The 16,382-nt window shown below is 48.6% G+C and overlaps 2 protein-coding genes across 4 annotated transcripts in view; one reads left to right on the top strand and one right to left on the bottom strand.

Moving 5' to 3' along the window:
• The window catches only part of EIF3A (eukaryotic translation initiation factor 3 subunit A), a 36,389-nt gene extending 29,891 nt beyond the window's left edge, over positions 1 to 6,498 (top strand). Inside the window, exons 19-23 of one of the 3 annotated variants that reach the window (XM_052798903.1) lie at positions 901 to 1,463; positions 1,524 to 1,721; positions 3,031 to 3,205; positions 3,673 to 3,842; positions 5,212 to 6,498. In XM_052798903.1, coding sequence (XP_052654863.1) covers positions 901 to 1,463; positions 1,524 to 1,721; positions 3,031 to 3,205; positions 3,673 to 3,842; positions 5,212 to 5,453 — 1,348 coding nt within the window. In that variant the 3' untranslated portion in view covers positions 5,454 to 6,498. Of the gene's footprint in view, positions 1 to 900; positions 1,722 to 3,030; positions 3,206 to 3,672; positions 3,843 to 5,211 lie in introns of all 3 variants that reach the window. The other 2 variants (XM_052798902.1, XM_052798901.1) reach the window with 2 other exon arrangements.
• A 7,002-nt stretch (positions 6,499 to 13,500) lies between these two features.
• Positions 13,501 to 14,655, bottom strand: NANOS1 (nanos C2HC-type zinc finger 1). The gene has a single exon (XM_052799338.1). It carries the CDS (start codon positions 14,570 to 14,572, stop codon positions 13,778 to 13,780), a length of 795 nt encoding a protein of 264 aa, XP_052655298.1. The 5' UTR covers positions 14,573 to 14,655; the 3' UTR covers positions 13,501 to 13,777.
• Between the last annotated feature and the right edge of the window lie 1,727 nt (positions 14,656 to 16,382).

Here is a 16,382-nt window from a genome sequence, read left to right as displayed (position 1 = left end):
AGGAACTAGTTTAGAAGGTTAATTTCCTAAAATAAGGAAAATAATCTGGTGACAAAGCCAAAGTTTGTGGTCTAAATGTATGTCTAAAATCCTGTAGACGTTAAACTAAATGGTGTGTCCAGAGAAGTGACAACAGTGGAAGGCTCTAACTGTTGTTCAGCAGTGTGTGATCTTTTCAGTGTTATAAATTCAAACACATTTCAAAGATGAACTGATGACTCAATAGCCCAGGGAAAATTCTTACCAATTCTTTACTTCCCATGTACATCCTCGTAAGGAGAGTCCTCTCTGTGCAAGCACTGATAGCCTGCCAGAGCCTGGCGCACCCTGCTTGGTGTCAGGCAGTAGCAGCAGTCATGAGTTTACTACGTTGTCCTGCTGTATGTAGTTGTGGATGCTTGTCAGTGAAAGTATTGCCAATCTTTTGGGCTGGAACTGTGACAAAGCATATGAAAACAGGGTTTGGACTGTAGGGTTGGCATGTGCGTGAAGAAGAGGGATACTTACTTGATGGTTGTGGGTTTTTTAATACTGGTTCTTTGAGACTTAGCTTGTCAAATTAGGCTTGGTGTAGAAGCCAAACCTCTTCTCTGTTGTGTTGCAGCAGATAACCAACAGGGGACTGTAGTTATCCACTTCAAACTGTAGTTTTGAAGGAGTTAGTAAACCATTCAGTCTTTACTGAAGCTGTAGGGATGGTGACCTACCACTTTCCCATAGCAATGAAGGCAATTAGAAAGTGCATTTGAAAACTGCAAGCTCTGTACATGTGTTTGCAACCACACATCAAGTGGATGCATTCAGAAATGGCCTTGAGGGGTTTGATACTGTCAATCTAATATGTAAAGCTTTCCTGGATGTCAGCTTCTACTGTTTGCTCATTCCCTGTGGTTTTTATAGAGATTGGCGTCGAGGAGAAGCAAGAGATGATGAAAGACCTTTCCGACGAGGGGATGATCTGCCCCGACGAGGAGATGATCTGCCGCGACGTGGTGCTGCAGAAGAAAAGGAACGTCCTTCTATGGAATCAACAGAGGACAGGCCGCCTAGGCGTGAAGGGGATGAGGACAGGCCGCCTAGGCGTGAAGGGGATGAGGACAGGCCGCCCAGGCGTGGATTGGATGAGGACAGGCCGCCCAGGCGTGGTTTGGATGATGATAGAGGGAGCTGGCGGGCTGCAGATGATGACAGGGGTCCCAGGCGTGCTTTGGATGATGACAGGCCACCCAGACGTGCTTTGGATGATGACAGGCCACCCAGACGTGCTTTGGATGACGACAGGCCACCCAGGCGCGGCTTGGACGATGACAGAGGCAGTTGGCGTGCAGCAGATGACGACAGAGGACCCAGGCGTGGGCTGGATGACGACAGGCCGCCCAGACGGGCTTTGGATGATGACAGGCCACCCAGGCGTGGGCTGGATGACGACCGGGGCAGCTGGCGTGCTGCAGATGACGACAGGGGTCCCAGGCGTGGGCTAGATGATGACAGAGGTCCCAGGCGGGGGATGGATGATGACAGAGGTCCCAGGCGGGGGATGGATGATGACAGAGGTCCCAGGCGCGGGATGGATGATGACAGGATGTCAAGGCGTGATGATGACAGGGGACCATGGCGTAGCACAGATGATGACAGGCTCTCCAGACGAGATGATGACAGGGGTCCGTGGCGTAGCAGTGATGATTCAAGGCCAGGTCCTTGGAGACCGTTTGGTAAACCAGGTAAAATACAATAATATAATAATCTTCCCTCCGAAGCGTGTGTTAATCTAGTAGATAATGGATGTAATGTACTTGGTGCCAGAGATGGGAGAATCAACTCTGAAAACGTCTGGATTAATTTGGCTAATGCGGACACTCCTTTACTTAGTATAATTAAACCTTTTGATTTGGTTGAATTTAAAAAAAAAAAAAAAAAAAAAAGCAGCAGTGTCTATTGCTTGCCTGGAAGATACCTAAAGGTCACATAGTAATGCTGGTAATTTACCTGTGTGCAGAAACAAAATATACAAGTTGAATGCTCTGATGGGAGAGAAACTTTCTGACTAGATTAGCACACCTTGATCTCTTTCCCTGCCCCCTCTATATGTCTGAAATTAACCTCCTTCGAAGGATTTTGATAACATCATTCAAGTGGGTCTGGTTTTGATAAGCCTTTTTTATGTGTACAAAGATACTCCTGTTTTTAGCATTTTAGCATTTTGCTTTTGTGTCTACCTTTCTTGAAAATCCTGCTTTGAGCAGGAGCTTGGACTAGATGAACTTCTGAGGTCCCTTACAATCTGAATTATCCTATTCTTGTATAGTTTATTTCTAGTCTTAAGTCTTGTTGATGGTGACTAGAACAACTGTTTCTGATTCTTTTCAGAACTGTTGATGATGTTTAAATGTTAGGTATGATATTGATTTAGACACCAATTCTGTAATCCAAGCCTGTAGAAAAGTTACCATAAATCTCAAAACTCACACTCTAATAGCTTTCTCCTTTTTCCTATTTAAAGAAAAAGCAGGCTGCATAATAAAGAACTCCCATTCATAAATAACTGAATGATATTGCAGGATGCACTGTGTAAGTAGATGGGAAACGATAGTCATATTTTAAAGTAGTGCTTTAAAAAGCAGTAAGTTCTTAAATAATTTTCTTGCCTAAAATCTCCTCACTTGCAGATTTTCACAAAGGAATCTCCTGTCTAAGCTCCCCCCTTTACTTCCTCCTGCACTTGTTTTGCACAAGACGCTTGAGGAGTCTGTGGTTTCTGACTGAAAACTGCAGGGTGTAATCAACTCTGCTAAACTGTCACAGGCAGTCCTGATAGATGAGGTATATTACTGTCTTTATATCAAGCAGTTTCTACATTGTTTTGTCTATGGCTCCCACTCAATGTGCACACTTTTTACAAGCATCTTGAGTTGGATCCTCAGGGATCAAAACTTGAAGAACCAGTTTCTGTGAGGGAAGTAAAGGATTCTTTGTCTACGGAGAGATCAGAGGTCAGTCACAAATTCCTTTGACTGTGTTTCTTTCTTACAGGGGGATGGAGAGAACGAGAAAAGGCTCGTGAGGACAGCTGGGGGCCTCCCCGAGACTCCAGACCTCCAGGAGACCGTGAATGGGATAGAGACAAAGATCGTGATGAAAATGAGAAAGACCGTGAATTTGACAGAGATAGAGATTTTGATCGAGATGATCGTTTCAGGCGTCCCAGGTTTGACTTCTCTGTTTAAATACCTCTAGAATGTTTCTGTTTAAAAAAAAAAAAAACCAAAAAAAAAACCCCCAAACCGTGCCCTGCTGATAAAGAAATAATATGACATTGCTGAGTGAAAGGAACAGTGGTTGGTTTGTATGAAATTAAGCACTTCAAGGCAGTAAATGGATAGTGGCATTCTGGGGCCTTTTTGGTTTGTTATTTTTAAGGTGACATTAACTGTTTACAGAAGGAATCCCAAAATGCTTTACTGCTTTTAATTTTTTTTTTTTTTTAACCTGTTATCAGGAGAATTTCCTGTTAGGCTCCAGAGAAAAAGAAAATGTTTTGGAAGTATGTCAGTATGTTAAATAGAGACCCACTGAGCCTGGAAATATATGTGTTGTGATTTATTATTGCTTCTTTCCATAGCAAAGTTAAAATCTTAACACTTAAGTTTTATTTTCTGTTTTGAATGGCAAAAGGGATGATGCTGGTTGGAGAAGAGGACCAGCTGAGGAAAATTCTAGCTGGAGAGATTCAAGTCGTCGTGAAGAATGGGACAGAGGTGGTCGTGACATGAGAGAGCGACGTACTGATGACAGAGATCCACCCCTCAGAAGAGGACCACCACTCAGATCTGACCGTGAAGAACGTATGTTTATTTTAGTGTTCCTAAAGGCTTACAGTCATTATAGGGCCTTCATGTTACTTGGACAGTGCTAGGATGTGGTGAAATGGGAATAAGTTACATTTTCAGCCACTTAAACTCCCTTTGCAGAAGCAAAGTAATAGAAAAAAGCTTTAGTGTAATTGAGAATTCTTCCTTGAATCTTCTTTTAGTTGTATTCTTTTTCTGTCATAGTAGCATTTCACATCTGCAGAAGGATAACATTTTAAGTGTGCAGTTTTCATAGTAGGATTCAGGGTGAATGAAATTCTTGTACTTAAATTATCAAGATAGACATCCCAGAAAGTAATTTGTGGCTCATGTCTTAGAACCAATAAAATGTGAGCGTAATATTTCCAAACAAGGCCATATGGGTTTCCCACTATTAATGGTATTGATTTTGATGAATAACCTATTTTAATTACATACATTAACCTGTTTTAATTATGTACACTTATTAATCCTTTGCTGTGTTCTAAAAACACAATAACAGCAAACACATTTGGCCTGAGATACCATGTCTTCCAATTCTGGCGTTCTTGCGTTCAGAATCTCATTTGGTCTCTGCCCCAATTGTGGGTGCTCCCTGAACGTGGGTGCTGTCAGGCAGCCGGTCTCGGAGAGCAGACTGGGACAGAACACAGCATGTCACACGGGACTTCAGCTGGCAGAAAGACCGAGGGTTCTCAATGTGGAGGCTTTTTTTTTTTTATGTATCAAGAAGTTTAGGTGTTTGATTGTCTGGTTTGGTATTTGACACAGCTTTGTTCACACATAGCTGGGGTAGAATTCTTAACATCCTTTTCGTGGAAATGAACAATTCTTCATATAGTAAAGGGTGGTGAATGCTGTTACCGGTGGAGTTGTGTAATCCGGTGCCGTTTATACCTCTGATTTCAGTAAGCTGAAGAGTAATTTGCTGTCTTTCAAGGCAGTGAACACCTAAACATTTTCCACAAGTGTTTTTAAGTTAGGATATTTCTGTTTTCGGGGTTCAGTCATTTCTAAGGAGATGCTGTTGTGCTTTTAATTCTGATAATAATATAAGAATATATTTTTACATCATAAAACCACATACATCAATAGAACATTCTTATTGCAGTTTTTGTATTTTAAAGATGACACTTGGGTTGCTCACAACAATCCTGAATCTGAAAAGAGGCTCGAGTAGTTCCTGTCTGTTACTTCACTGTAGAATTAGACTGTGCATTTGGCTGTCATCATCATCTTGCCTTTTGGCAAGATGGAGAATCAGTAAATCAGGCTGTCTGTGCTGGGCATATTTGTTTAAACTCTTGCAGGCTGCTTGGTGGAGCATGACAAAGGTTGTTTAATTGTCCTTCTGTATTTGTAGCAAGCTCATGGCGGCGTGCTGATGATAGGAGAGAAGAACGTGGAGAAGAACGTGAAACAGTTCGGCGATCAGCTCCTGCTCCTGCTGCTCCTCCAGCTTCTGCTCCCCCACCAGCATCAAAAGATCGAGAAAGAGATGGGGAGAAGGAGAAAGGTTCCTGGAAAACAGAAAAGGAGCGTGAGCCCCTTCGCCGTACTAAAAATGAGACAGATGAAGAGGGGTGGACCACTGTACGACGTTAAGTGAAAATCACAGAGTTTAACCAATGTTTTAGCTTTGATTTGATGGAATCCATGGATTATATTTGTGCTTATAAACATTCTGAATTGGAATTCTTTAACAAATGTTTTGAGGTAATGTGAAAGCATGAGCTTGAATTACTTACTCATATAGATTGATCATGCACAAAACTCACAGCAGAAGGTTGAAAATTGAATGCCAGATTTTGAAATTTCAAATGATGCTTATTTCATGGGTCATTTGTTGCTAAAATAAAAAGAAGCAAGCCCAACAGCTGTCTTGAGTAATGCTTCTGTCTTGCACCAAAACAGGCTGACCTTTCTATTTTTAGTCTTTCTTAATTTGGAATGGGGTATTATCGTTGCAGAACATGCATTTGAGAACACCTCTGTTCACACAGTGGAATTACTGAAAAAGCAGAGCTAAATCAATTTCCATAATTAGCCAAAAAAAAGGGAGGGGGGGGAAAGCCCTCTCTTACATAGGTATCTTTGAGGGCAGGCGGTTTCTGAGAGACGTATTTTATCACTATCTAAATTCAGTAAGTTGTTTAAATTTGAATTAAATACAATAAATATTATGAGCATTAGCTACACTGGGATATTTTCTGTAGATTTACTTGAATACATAACTCCTACGAGGCCATTTTGCAGTCATTGTTCCAGTAATGTATACTGCTGCAGTGTACAACCACAAAACTTCAAGCTTTTACAATTTAAGTGTTTTGGTAAGCATATGGCTATGTATTTTCTGTTGCCAATATCACAACTGCTTTTTCCATTACTGGATAATTCATGCCTTTCAAGGATTTATAAATATTGTCATATTTAAAATGTGTGGTTTTGGAGAAATTGTTGAATTCTCCCCCAATTCTTTGTCTTCAGGGTCAATTCTTTCCCTTTCCAAAAAAGTGATTTGTAGTAATGGCTGTGTTGACTTCAATTTTGGGGTGTGGTAACAACAATTAATTATCTGGTCATAGTGAAGCCAACACAGAACTTGCTGCTGTGTGTTTCTTCAATGATAAATAAACAACTTAAGGAATTAGCTGCTACAGTGTCTTGACTTTTTAGTAATTTCCTGCAATGTACATTAATGCAGAACAGCTGTTGAACAACTCTTTTCTGTATGCATACCTGTTTCTGTACCTGCTGAAGGAGAATGTGAGAACACCTGGGACAGTTTCTTCTTGAGTAACCTGGTTTAATTTTAATGTGTGTGAACAAAAGTTGTCATACTCCTCTTGTCCTTTTCCTGCCCTCTTCTGAGTTATCCAGGACCAGTAGGTTTCTCAGGAGAAACTTGCTCTCGGAGTCATCTTCTGAGATCTTCTGAGTTTTTGTGCCTTGGGAGCCTGTCATCTCATTGCTTGTTGAGTCACAGAATTCCTTCAGGGCAGTAGTGTCTTCTAAGTCTTTGGGGTTTTTTGCTATGTTTTTGTTCATCGTACAGTCCTACAAAGGATGGAACTAGAGGACGGCAGCTATCCAGTAACAGAGCACTTACTGGATTTGGAGTAGTGGGTGCTACTGCTGTTTGGCTGCCTCTTGCTGTCCTTACGTTCTGTGTTGCAGGATCACAGGATTATTCCTGTTAAAAGGGACTCCAGGAGCTCACTTCACCTCTGGCTGTCAAATGATTGTGTTACTCAGAACCATGTTTCTCCAGTGTGGTCTTGTGCAGTCCACAGCCTTGGAGGTTTTCAACTTTTCTGGGTAGCCTCTTCCACTGCTTGACTGCTCCCACACCAAAAAATCATAGAATCATGGAATAGTTTGGGTTGGAAGGGACCTTTAAAGGTCATCTAGTCCAACCCCCCCTGCAATGAGCAGGGGCATCTTCAACTAGATCAGGTTGCTCAGAGCCCCGTCCAACCTGACCTTGAAAGTTCCGAGGGATGGGGCACGACCACCTCTCTGGGCAGCCTGTGCCAGTGTTTCACCACCCTCATCGTAAAAAGTTTCTTCCTTGTATCTAGTCTGAATCTACCCGCCTTTAAGTTTAAAACCATTACCCCTTGTCCTATCGCTACAGACCCTACTACTGTCCCCATAAGCCCCCTTTAAGTATCGAAAGGCCACAATCGGGTCTCCCCAGAGCCTCTCCAGGCTGAACAACCCCAACTCTCTCAGCCTGTCTTCATAGGAGAGGTGTTCCAGCCCTCTGATCATTTTTGTGGCCCTCAAAAAGCATAACCCTCTCTCTTTTCAGCTTCTACCCAGTGTCTCTCAGCCTCCTGCCTATGCACTGCTGTGAGAAGTCTGTATTTTCCCAGTCACTTCCTGCTAGGCACTGGGTGGCTGCCGTTAGGTCTCCCCAGAGCCTTCTCTTCTCCAGGCTGAACAAGCCCTGTCCCCTCAGCCTTTCTTCCCAGGCAAGTGCTTCAGCCCCTGACTGTCCTGTCGGTCCTCTGCTGAACTTACTCAGATTCGGCCATGTCCTCCTTGTATGGTGGGCAATGGGACCCAAATCTGCCTGCAGCAGTCGAGATGAGGTCTGCTGACGGGGATGCTCTGCTCATCTGCAGGCTATGGTCCTGTTCAGAACAGCCGGACATCTGCTGACTCAGGCTCAGCTTTTTGCCTGCCAGGGCCCCGGAGGCATCTGAGCCTCCCCCCAGTCTATCGTTGGAAGGGCTTCTTCCTTGGCAGTGCAGGACTCTGCCCTTCGTGTTGAATTTCACCAGGCTCCTGCCCAGCCTGTCTCAGTCCCTCCGGATGGCAGCCCTGCCCCGAGCGTGTTGGCTGGTCCTGCTGCTCCGGTGCCGACGCCTCCAGGTCCTCGAGAAAGATGTCAGGCCAGGTCACGGGACAGACCCCTGTCATACCCCGCTCCAGGTGCAGTCCAGCCCGTTGGCCACGATGCTGAGCTTCAACATCCAACTATTTTTTCTGCCCACCTTGTTACCTAGGCTGTAACATCCTAACTTGGGTACAAGAATATTGTGTGAGACAGCATCGAAAGCCTCGCTAAAGTTGAGATGAAGAACATCTGCTGTTCCTTCCCTTGTCCACAAAGTTACTGTGTTGTAGAAGGCAGGATTTACCCTCATTCTGCCAGTCACCCAGCTGCTCCCAGTCACCACCTCCTGCATGTGCCCAAAAACATGCTCTGAAATTACCTCCTCCACGATTTCCCCAGGGGCTGAAGTGACACCATCTGGCCCACAGTTTCTCCGATGGTCCTTTTGGCCTTTTTGGAAGATGGGTGCAACGTTTGCTTTTCCAGTCATCAGCAAGATGTAAAGAGTGATTATCCCTCCAGTTACATATTTTTAATTTTATCCAAAGCCATTTTTACATGGGGATAAATGTTAGCGATCATTGTACCAGCTAAGGCTCTGTTCCCAAATCTGTGTTCTTAACTTCCATTATTTAAGATTGTGATAATGTTGCCAACGCGTGTAAAATTCTCAGGACTGGGCAGCTTGAGAAAAGATCTGCAAGATACAAGCTTTACAGACATTGCCAGTGTGTTTATTTTACTCCTTGATCATTTTAGACAGAATACTAACTACAGTGATCAAAACCCACCACTGACCAAATCCAACAGCTAAAACCTCCACCTACTGCCATAATTATACATTAGCACAAAGTTTTGTTACCTGAAAACGTTGATGAAGTCAAATGAATTCTCTGACAGGCATGGCTGTGTTTGATCGATTCATGTTCAGTTAAACATCTAAAATTTTCAGTGAACCTTAGAAGACGACAAAACTGTCACACGCTATATTTAGAAGGCAGAACTTACGGCTACTGCTGGTTAAACGGATGCAAATGTTGCTCGATTAGAACACATCTCCAAGAGCAGAGCAAGGCAGGTGATCAGGTACGAACAGTTCCGTTTCTTTCCTGCTCCAGGAGCAGCCCAGTGACTGACCCCAGCTGGTGAGCAGGGCTGAGGACCATCAGAGTGCTCAGCAGAAGTAGGGTATAGACAATTTAATTATATTTTCTCTCAAGTGCCTTTGTTCTAAAAAATAAAATCACTATTTGATCAGAACTGGCAGACCAGGGCCGGGGCAACGGATGAAGTGGTGCCACTCCAGTCTGGGCACAGCCACGACTGCATCTCAGGAGACGTCCTGACCTTGGGTAGATGGGCCTCGGTGCGGTGAGGAGCAGGAGCAGGAGCAGGAGCACGCTGGGGAGCTACGGTGCCGCTGGGCTGGTGGACAGCCAGGAGGTAATCTCAAACAGAAAGAGTCCTGGAACTCTCGTCTTGCTGTAAACAAAATGTATCTGTTGTTGTTTTAATATCCCTGGGCTGCAGTCATTGACAGCAACTGCTATATGTAAGAAGTTTTCCTTCTGTAACTAAAAGGTACCGTTAAATTGTGTAAGCCTCCAAAGCGAAGGTGTTAGGTCAGTGAAATGTAAGATTCAAAATTTACCTGTTATTCAGGCACTAGTACCCATCCTGTGTGGTTTACTACAGAATTGCAAGGAGTAGGCACGCGACTGGCATAACAAGAACGCCCAATTCTTCCTATTTTGCCAGGGCAGGACCAGCTAGAACTGAAGTGCTCTACACTCTCTGTGGTCCTCCTCTGAAAAGCAATTATTACTGCATTTAATTATGGTAGGCTGGAGATTCTACAAGCTATTCCACTGCTTTTTGCTAATGAAAATCTCCCTTGCTGCAAGTCAGGCTTTGTTAGTCCTTTCACTCTTGGGCAGGAGAACGGTCTACTGGCTTTGCTACATCTTTTTCTGTATTTCGCATTATCAGTTCTGTTTTGCCCAGACAACAGGCATATTAGAAGTAATTATCTTCCTCCCCATGTGACTTAGCAAACTATCTCCATTATATATTAACCTATATATTTGGTGGGTGAAACTGGCACATCTATGGGAAGGAAAGACATTTTATAACCATCATGGTTTAGCCCTACAGCAAAGCAGCTACCTGAGGCACCCTGGTCAGCAGACTGAGACCAAACTCTGTCTAAATAAAAGATGGGTCCAGACTTACCTGACTTCAGCTGGACCAAGCTATCTATGCACATGAAAGTAGTTTTTAATTAGAAGTAGCTTGCTTATTGCCGAGGCTAGTACCAACTGAGGATGATTACAGGCTATCCGATACTGTGTTCACTCCTCTTATGAGAATATCACTATGGAAAAGATTCCATCACTTACATGCTTAGGAATATTTCCCTGTAATAAAGTAATTCTCTGAAGATAAAAGTATTTCATTTAAACAAGTGGCCATAATAGTTCAATTTGCAGATGCCTGTAGAATAAATGAAAATATCTGGCTTTTCTTAGACCTCTTCTGTGGAGCATACAACAGCTCCAACCAGGGCTGCTTTCAGATTAAGCTATTTGCTGTTCCTAGGATTTAAATTACTAATGTAAATGGTTTCCACTATTTAAGCAAAGTAACACTATAAGCACTATCTATTGTAATAAGCATTTCAGAATGACCAAGAACAAGCATGTTTCAGCTCACTCAGTGCCACAAGGAGTGTGCTGGTGCACAGGAAATGGCAGCAGCTTACTTAAAAAACCCTGAAATGTCCTTAAAGGTTCGGTCTTTGTAGACACTGACTTGTAAAACTTTAAAGGGCAAATTGTCCTGTTGAACGATCATGTAACTGAAGAGCTTTGCTCTCAGGCTGCCTTGTGCTGATGCTGAATCTTGTCCTCTCCTCTCTGGAATAGTTTGGGGTTGGTTCCCCCCCCCCCCCAACTGGTCTTTTGAAGCTGTTATTCTACCTCCTTACCTGTTACGACTTTGATCAGACGCCTAATGCCACGTAGGGGCTACAACAGGCAGCTCTCGGCCTTTCCACAGCAGCCAGGCTGCCCCAGTACGCGTGTAGGACCAGAGAAGAACCAGGAGGGACAGGCAGCAGCAGAGGCCGTCGATACAACAGTTTTCCTCTTAGGCAGGCAGAGGGAAGACACGGGCGCTGCAGAAAGCCAGCGCCATCCAAGACAGGGCACCTTCTGGCGTCTTGATGAATTTCCAGGCATTGATAGGGCTGTTGCTACACGGTAGCTTAATGTACAGAGCAGAGAGGAGGGGTGGGTACACTGCAAACTCTGCGAGGATGACCTGGGATCCAGCCCTGCTGGGATTACCCCTTGGAAAACACCCGAGACAGATTTTCTCAGATCTTCCTTGCTTTTGCGTCCAGTAACAGTCAACTGCATTAAAACGCATGTACTGATCTTCAAAATTCCCACAAGGAGGTAACAAAAGTACAAGAAGAAAACTCTTCCCATAGCATCACACCTGAGCTTGATTCTAAGGTGTGGTGGATACAGATTCAACCTATGTGGACGAGGCATCACAAAACCGAACACATCTAACAGCTTTGAAGAGCCCGTGGTGCAAGCCCCGCAGAATGACAGACAATATACAAGGGGTATTTAGCACGAGGAGAGGGTAGCCCCAGCCGCTACGAAGTGCTGCCCCGTTGCATTTGGTAATTAGACCCGACACCACCTTTGAAGCCATTTGGTGAAGATTTAAGAAAACACTTCCACACAAAATCAGTTTCTCCCTCCCAATTGCTGCAGCTGTGCATCAACAGCAGTGACAAATTAATGAACGCTGGGCCCTCCCGCCAGCTCACCCTGCACATTTTGACTCCATTCTCAGCTGTCGGGCTCTCCCCCACTCCTGCCCCCACCTACCACCCTGTTGAGCAGCATATCAAGAAGAATGCGCGCATCGCCCCTCGCTTTCCTAGCTCCCTTTTTCTGCAGGACCCTTCCTCCTTTCTCATCCTCCCGGTGATGCCCCAGCAGTTCCCACGCAAGGCTCTCCTCACCTCCCTGCTTTTGGCAGGGCCAACCAAGTACCCTTCCGTGTCACAGGTGTTGGTAAAGCCACCTACAGCATAAACCTCTCGAACTTGGGCACCTGCCTTGTGGCTCCGGAAGACTCCTAAGCAAACTATGAACCTGCTGCTGTTCCTTGTCCTGCCTCCGAGTCACAATAAAAGCCATTTCTGATCTCTTTGAGGATTAGAAGCAACGCAGCCCTGATACTTGGTACCAAGGAGCTGCCATCACCTGGGGTCTAGGTCTTCGGCACCATTTTGTATAGTCTATGTAGTGTTAAGGATATTTGTTAACCACATGGGTAAATCCCTCCCACCTTGCGATGAGTTAAAGCCATGTTCTCTCAACTAACTCCTGAAAATATGTCACCTCCCCTTCTACCATTCTGCTACGGTCGCAGCTTTCTGCTTTGTCCAGGTCTCTTCTCTCCAAGGGCTTCCCAGCACCTCCCCATTCCCCACCACAACCACCAGCTGCATCAAAGCTTATTCTCTGCCATACCTCCTGCCTTTCCTTCAGCAGAGAGGGCTCCGTTTGTACCTCAGCCCAGAGCCATTATGTTTTTGAACACGCAACTTTGATGCTTTCTCCTCTCAGACCTTCCCTAAAGCCGCGTATTGGACGCGGGGACCTGCGAGACCAGCGCCGTCCATGCTCGCTAGTGGAACGGTTCAGGGGTGACCGTGGGGCACGGCACCGCTCTCCCATCGTGCCAGGTAAGATGCTGCGATTTTGGGGAGGAGGCGTTAAATCACCGAGCAAGTAACCCAGCGCAGGTTTGATCACAATTTGCTTCCCGCTTTTAAGACCGGCGAAGAAAATTGCACGGATATATACTTTAAGAGCTGAAACGCGGAGTGTTGTACCCCAATTAAATACCCTGCTGTTAACAGCCAAGACGACAGCTCTCCCGCCCGACAACCCCCCCCCCTCCGCTGCAGCACCGGCCCGCAGCACCCAACCGGACCCCCCCCGACGGCACGGAGCGGCTGCCGCCGTTTCCCCCCCGCCTCGGGGAAGGGGGGGAACGGGACAACGGAGCCGGGCCGGGCCCGCAGCGGCGGCAGAGGGCAGCGCTGCCCCGCTGCAAGCGCCCGGGGACCCCCCCCACACCCCCGGACCCCGTTCTCTGCCCGGTTCTTGCTTTAAACACCCCCCCCTTCCCACACACACGCACACATTCCTCGCAGTTAGGTCTCGCCGTAAATCCGTTTCCGTAAAAATCACATATATATATATATATTTGTGTGGGTTTTGTTTTTTTTTTTTTTTTCTTACAATAAACAAATACAGTGCATCTCAGCTGCGCAATTCCCGCCGCCCGGCTCCGCGCGGGCCAGCGCGCGCCGGCCGCCGCCTTTTAATAATATATTAACGTGTGAAGGAACGAAACCGCCATCCGCTTTAAAAACCAAACCAAAAAAAAAAAACCAAACAAAAAAACCACCAACCAAACCAAAACCCCCCAAAAACAACCCCAAAAAGAAACAGACGGGAGGAAGCCCGGGTCGCCCCCGGGGTCCCGGCGCCTAACGGCCCTTCTTCCCCAGGGCGGTCCGGGCGTGTTTGAGCTGTTTGGCCGCCTGCATTTTGGAGAGGGGACAGTACTTGATGGTGTGGGCATTGTCACCGCTGGCACCGCAGAGGGGGCAGGTGTAACGCCGCAGCACCGGGCAGAGGACGCGGCCGTCGGGTCCCTTGAGGATGTGGGTGGTGTAGAGAGCCACGGCCTCCTTGTTGTTCCGGCAGAAGACGCAGACCTGCAGCTCGGGTTTGAGCAACCGGGAGGAGGCCCGCGGGTGGGTCGGTAACCGGCCAGCCACCACCACGCCGCCCCAAGCGTGGGGCGAGCCCTCCCGGCCCGGGTGTTCTCCCGAGCAATCGAAAACGACGGCGGCGGGGCCGCCGCGCCCGGGGAAGGGGCTGAAGTCGGCGAAGCGCTCCTCCAGCAGGCCCTCGCCGTGGTGGTGGTGGTGGTGGTGATGATGGTGGTGGTGATGCCCGCACAGGTCCAGGTCGTGCAAGTCCAGCGCGCCCTCGAAGTACGGCCCCGCCGCCTCTTCCTCCTCCTCCTCCTCCTCTTCCTCCTCCTCGGCCGGCGGCACGGCAGCCGCCACCACCACCGAGGGGGGCTCGGCGCCGAAACCCTTGCCGGGGCGCACGGCCTTGGTGATGAGCGTGGCCAACCCCAGGTAGTCGTTCCAGGAGTTGAAGACGTTCCCGCAGGCGCTGTGACTCCGGCCGCCGTAGCGGGCGCCCGGCAGGCACTCCACGGGCGGGAGGTGCCGGTGCTGCTCCAGCTTGGCACCGGGAAAAGCCTCCATGGGGGTGGGTGCAGCCGCCCAGGGAGCACCCGCTCCCCCGAGCGCGGTGCGGGGCTGCGCCGGGCGCCCTCCCCGGCCCCCCACCCCCCCCCGCCCGCCCGCCCCGGGACCGCAGCCGAGCACCGGCCGCTCCGGTTCCCGCCGGCGCCTCTGCGAGCGCGCGGCGGCGCGCCGCGCCTCAAATAGGGGGCGGTGGCGGGAGCGGGGGAGCTGGGTGGGGAGGGGGGGGGGGGGAGGCGGCCGCCGCGCTCCTATTGGCCGCCGGCCAGCACCCCCCCCCCCCCTCCCGCTCATTGGCTGGCGGGAGGAGCGGGGTGGAGCGCGGCGGCGGCGGCGGCGGCGGCGGGAGCGGGAGGGGTGGGGCGGGGAGGGGTGGGGCGGGGCGGGGCGGGGGCGGGCGGCGCAGGTGTGGCGGCACGTGCGGGGGGGGCGGGTCCCGGGCGGGACCCGCGGAGGCCCCGAGCCGTCGGGGCAGAGCGGTGCGAGGGTCAAACGCGTTTGGTAACGTGCAGCCCCACATGGGAAGCGTTTCGGAGCTGGTAAGCCGTTAAAGGCAACAGATACCTTCCCGTAGGTGCCCGTAAGTGGTATGGGGCAGAGGTGATCTCTTCTTTGGACCCCCCCTTAATAGGTGGGTTCGATGATTATCACCTCAAGCTAATAAAAATTTCAGGTCAGGCCTCAGATCAGGTACGTGCGCTCGCTGGAGCGCTGCTCGGGTGTGTGGAACTGGTAGACTCAAGCCCCAAAAGGGAGGGGGCTGACCTACGCTATGGCTGCGGGTGAACGCGGAGGGTGCCGTGCGAGGGACACCGGACGGCAGGACGGGCACGGGTGTCCCGCGGTCCGGGTTTCGGTGGCGCAGCTCTCACCCCTCTGAGCGGTGCTTTGCAGAGCAGCCGCCGCGCTGCTGGACGCTGGGCCGTGGTGGGGAGATGCAAATCCCCTTTCCTGCCCCTGACGATTCCCCTCCGGTCTGGCTCCCCAGAAACCAGATCCTCCGGGAAGCATCACGTGCGTGCTCTTCCATTTGGGCAAGAGGAGTTAAAAATGCGGCCGCAATTAAAAATCCTATTAATTTCCAGCCCCTGGTAAGAGCTGCTGGGCTGAGCACAGTGGGTGGAGTTTTGTCAGTAGTAAATCTGTCTCCCCTGTGCACTGCCTTGATTTGTAGGTCTGACAGGCGCTCCCCCGGCAGGTAAAGCAGCTTTACGACGTGGTTTGTTTGCAGCTGAAATCGTCAGGTTTCAGAAGCTCAGATATCAGAAATACCTCCTGAAGGGCTGGTTTCTTGCACTGCAAAGCCTTGATATGCTTCTCCAGCCGCGTGAAGTGGCTGGGAAGTGGGTGTGCTGAGGACCGAGGAACAACGCGGACGGCTGCGGGGAGTAGAGCCGGCTGGAAGCAGCATTTCAGAGCGTGAATGCTCTGGTTGGGAAACGGGGCTCCTTTCAGTACTGAAAACATTTGCAAAAGAAGTCTGTTCCGGAGTCGTGCTCGTGGTGGGATGCAGTTCTGCAGCAGGTGACCACAGGGACATTTCAGAGTTGTGTGGCGTCAGGCTCAGCCTAGAGCCTTTCTCCGAGACGCAGTTATGTGACAGGCCTTTTCTCTCTTCAGTGGAGCGTTTCGGGGCCTGTCCAGTGAGGCACAGGGACATTGCCTCTCTGAACAGAAACGGATGGCCCGGTTTTCACGAGGGCTGGGGGCTTGCAGGTTGCACTGGAGCCAGTGGGGAATGGCAGAGGTAACAGATGGGTGAAATGGCACGGGGTGATCAGTCAGAGTGCTTGAGCGTCACATGCTGGGG

The sequence above is a fragment of the Harpia harpyja genome, chromosome 10 (assembly GCF_026419915.1).
Source record: "Harpia harpyja isolate bHarHar1 chromosome 10, bHarHar1 primary haplotype, whole genome shotgun sequence".
Lineage (NCBI taxonomy): Eukaryota > Metazoa > Chordata > Aves > Accipitriformes > Accipitridae > Harpia > Harpia harpyja.
This window is presented reverse-complemented; position numbering and strand designations above follow the sequence as displayed.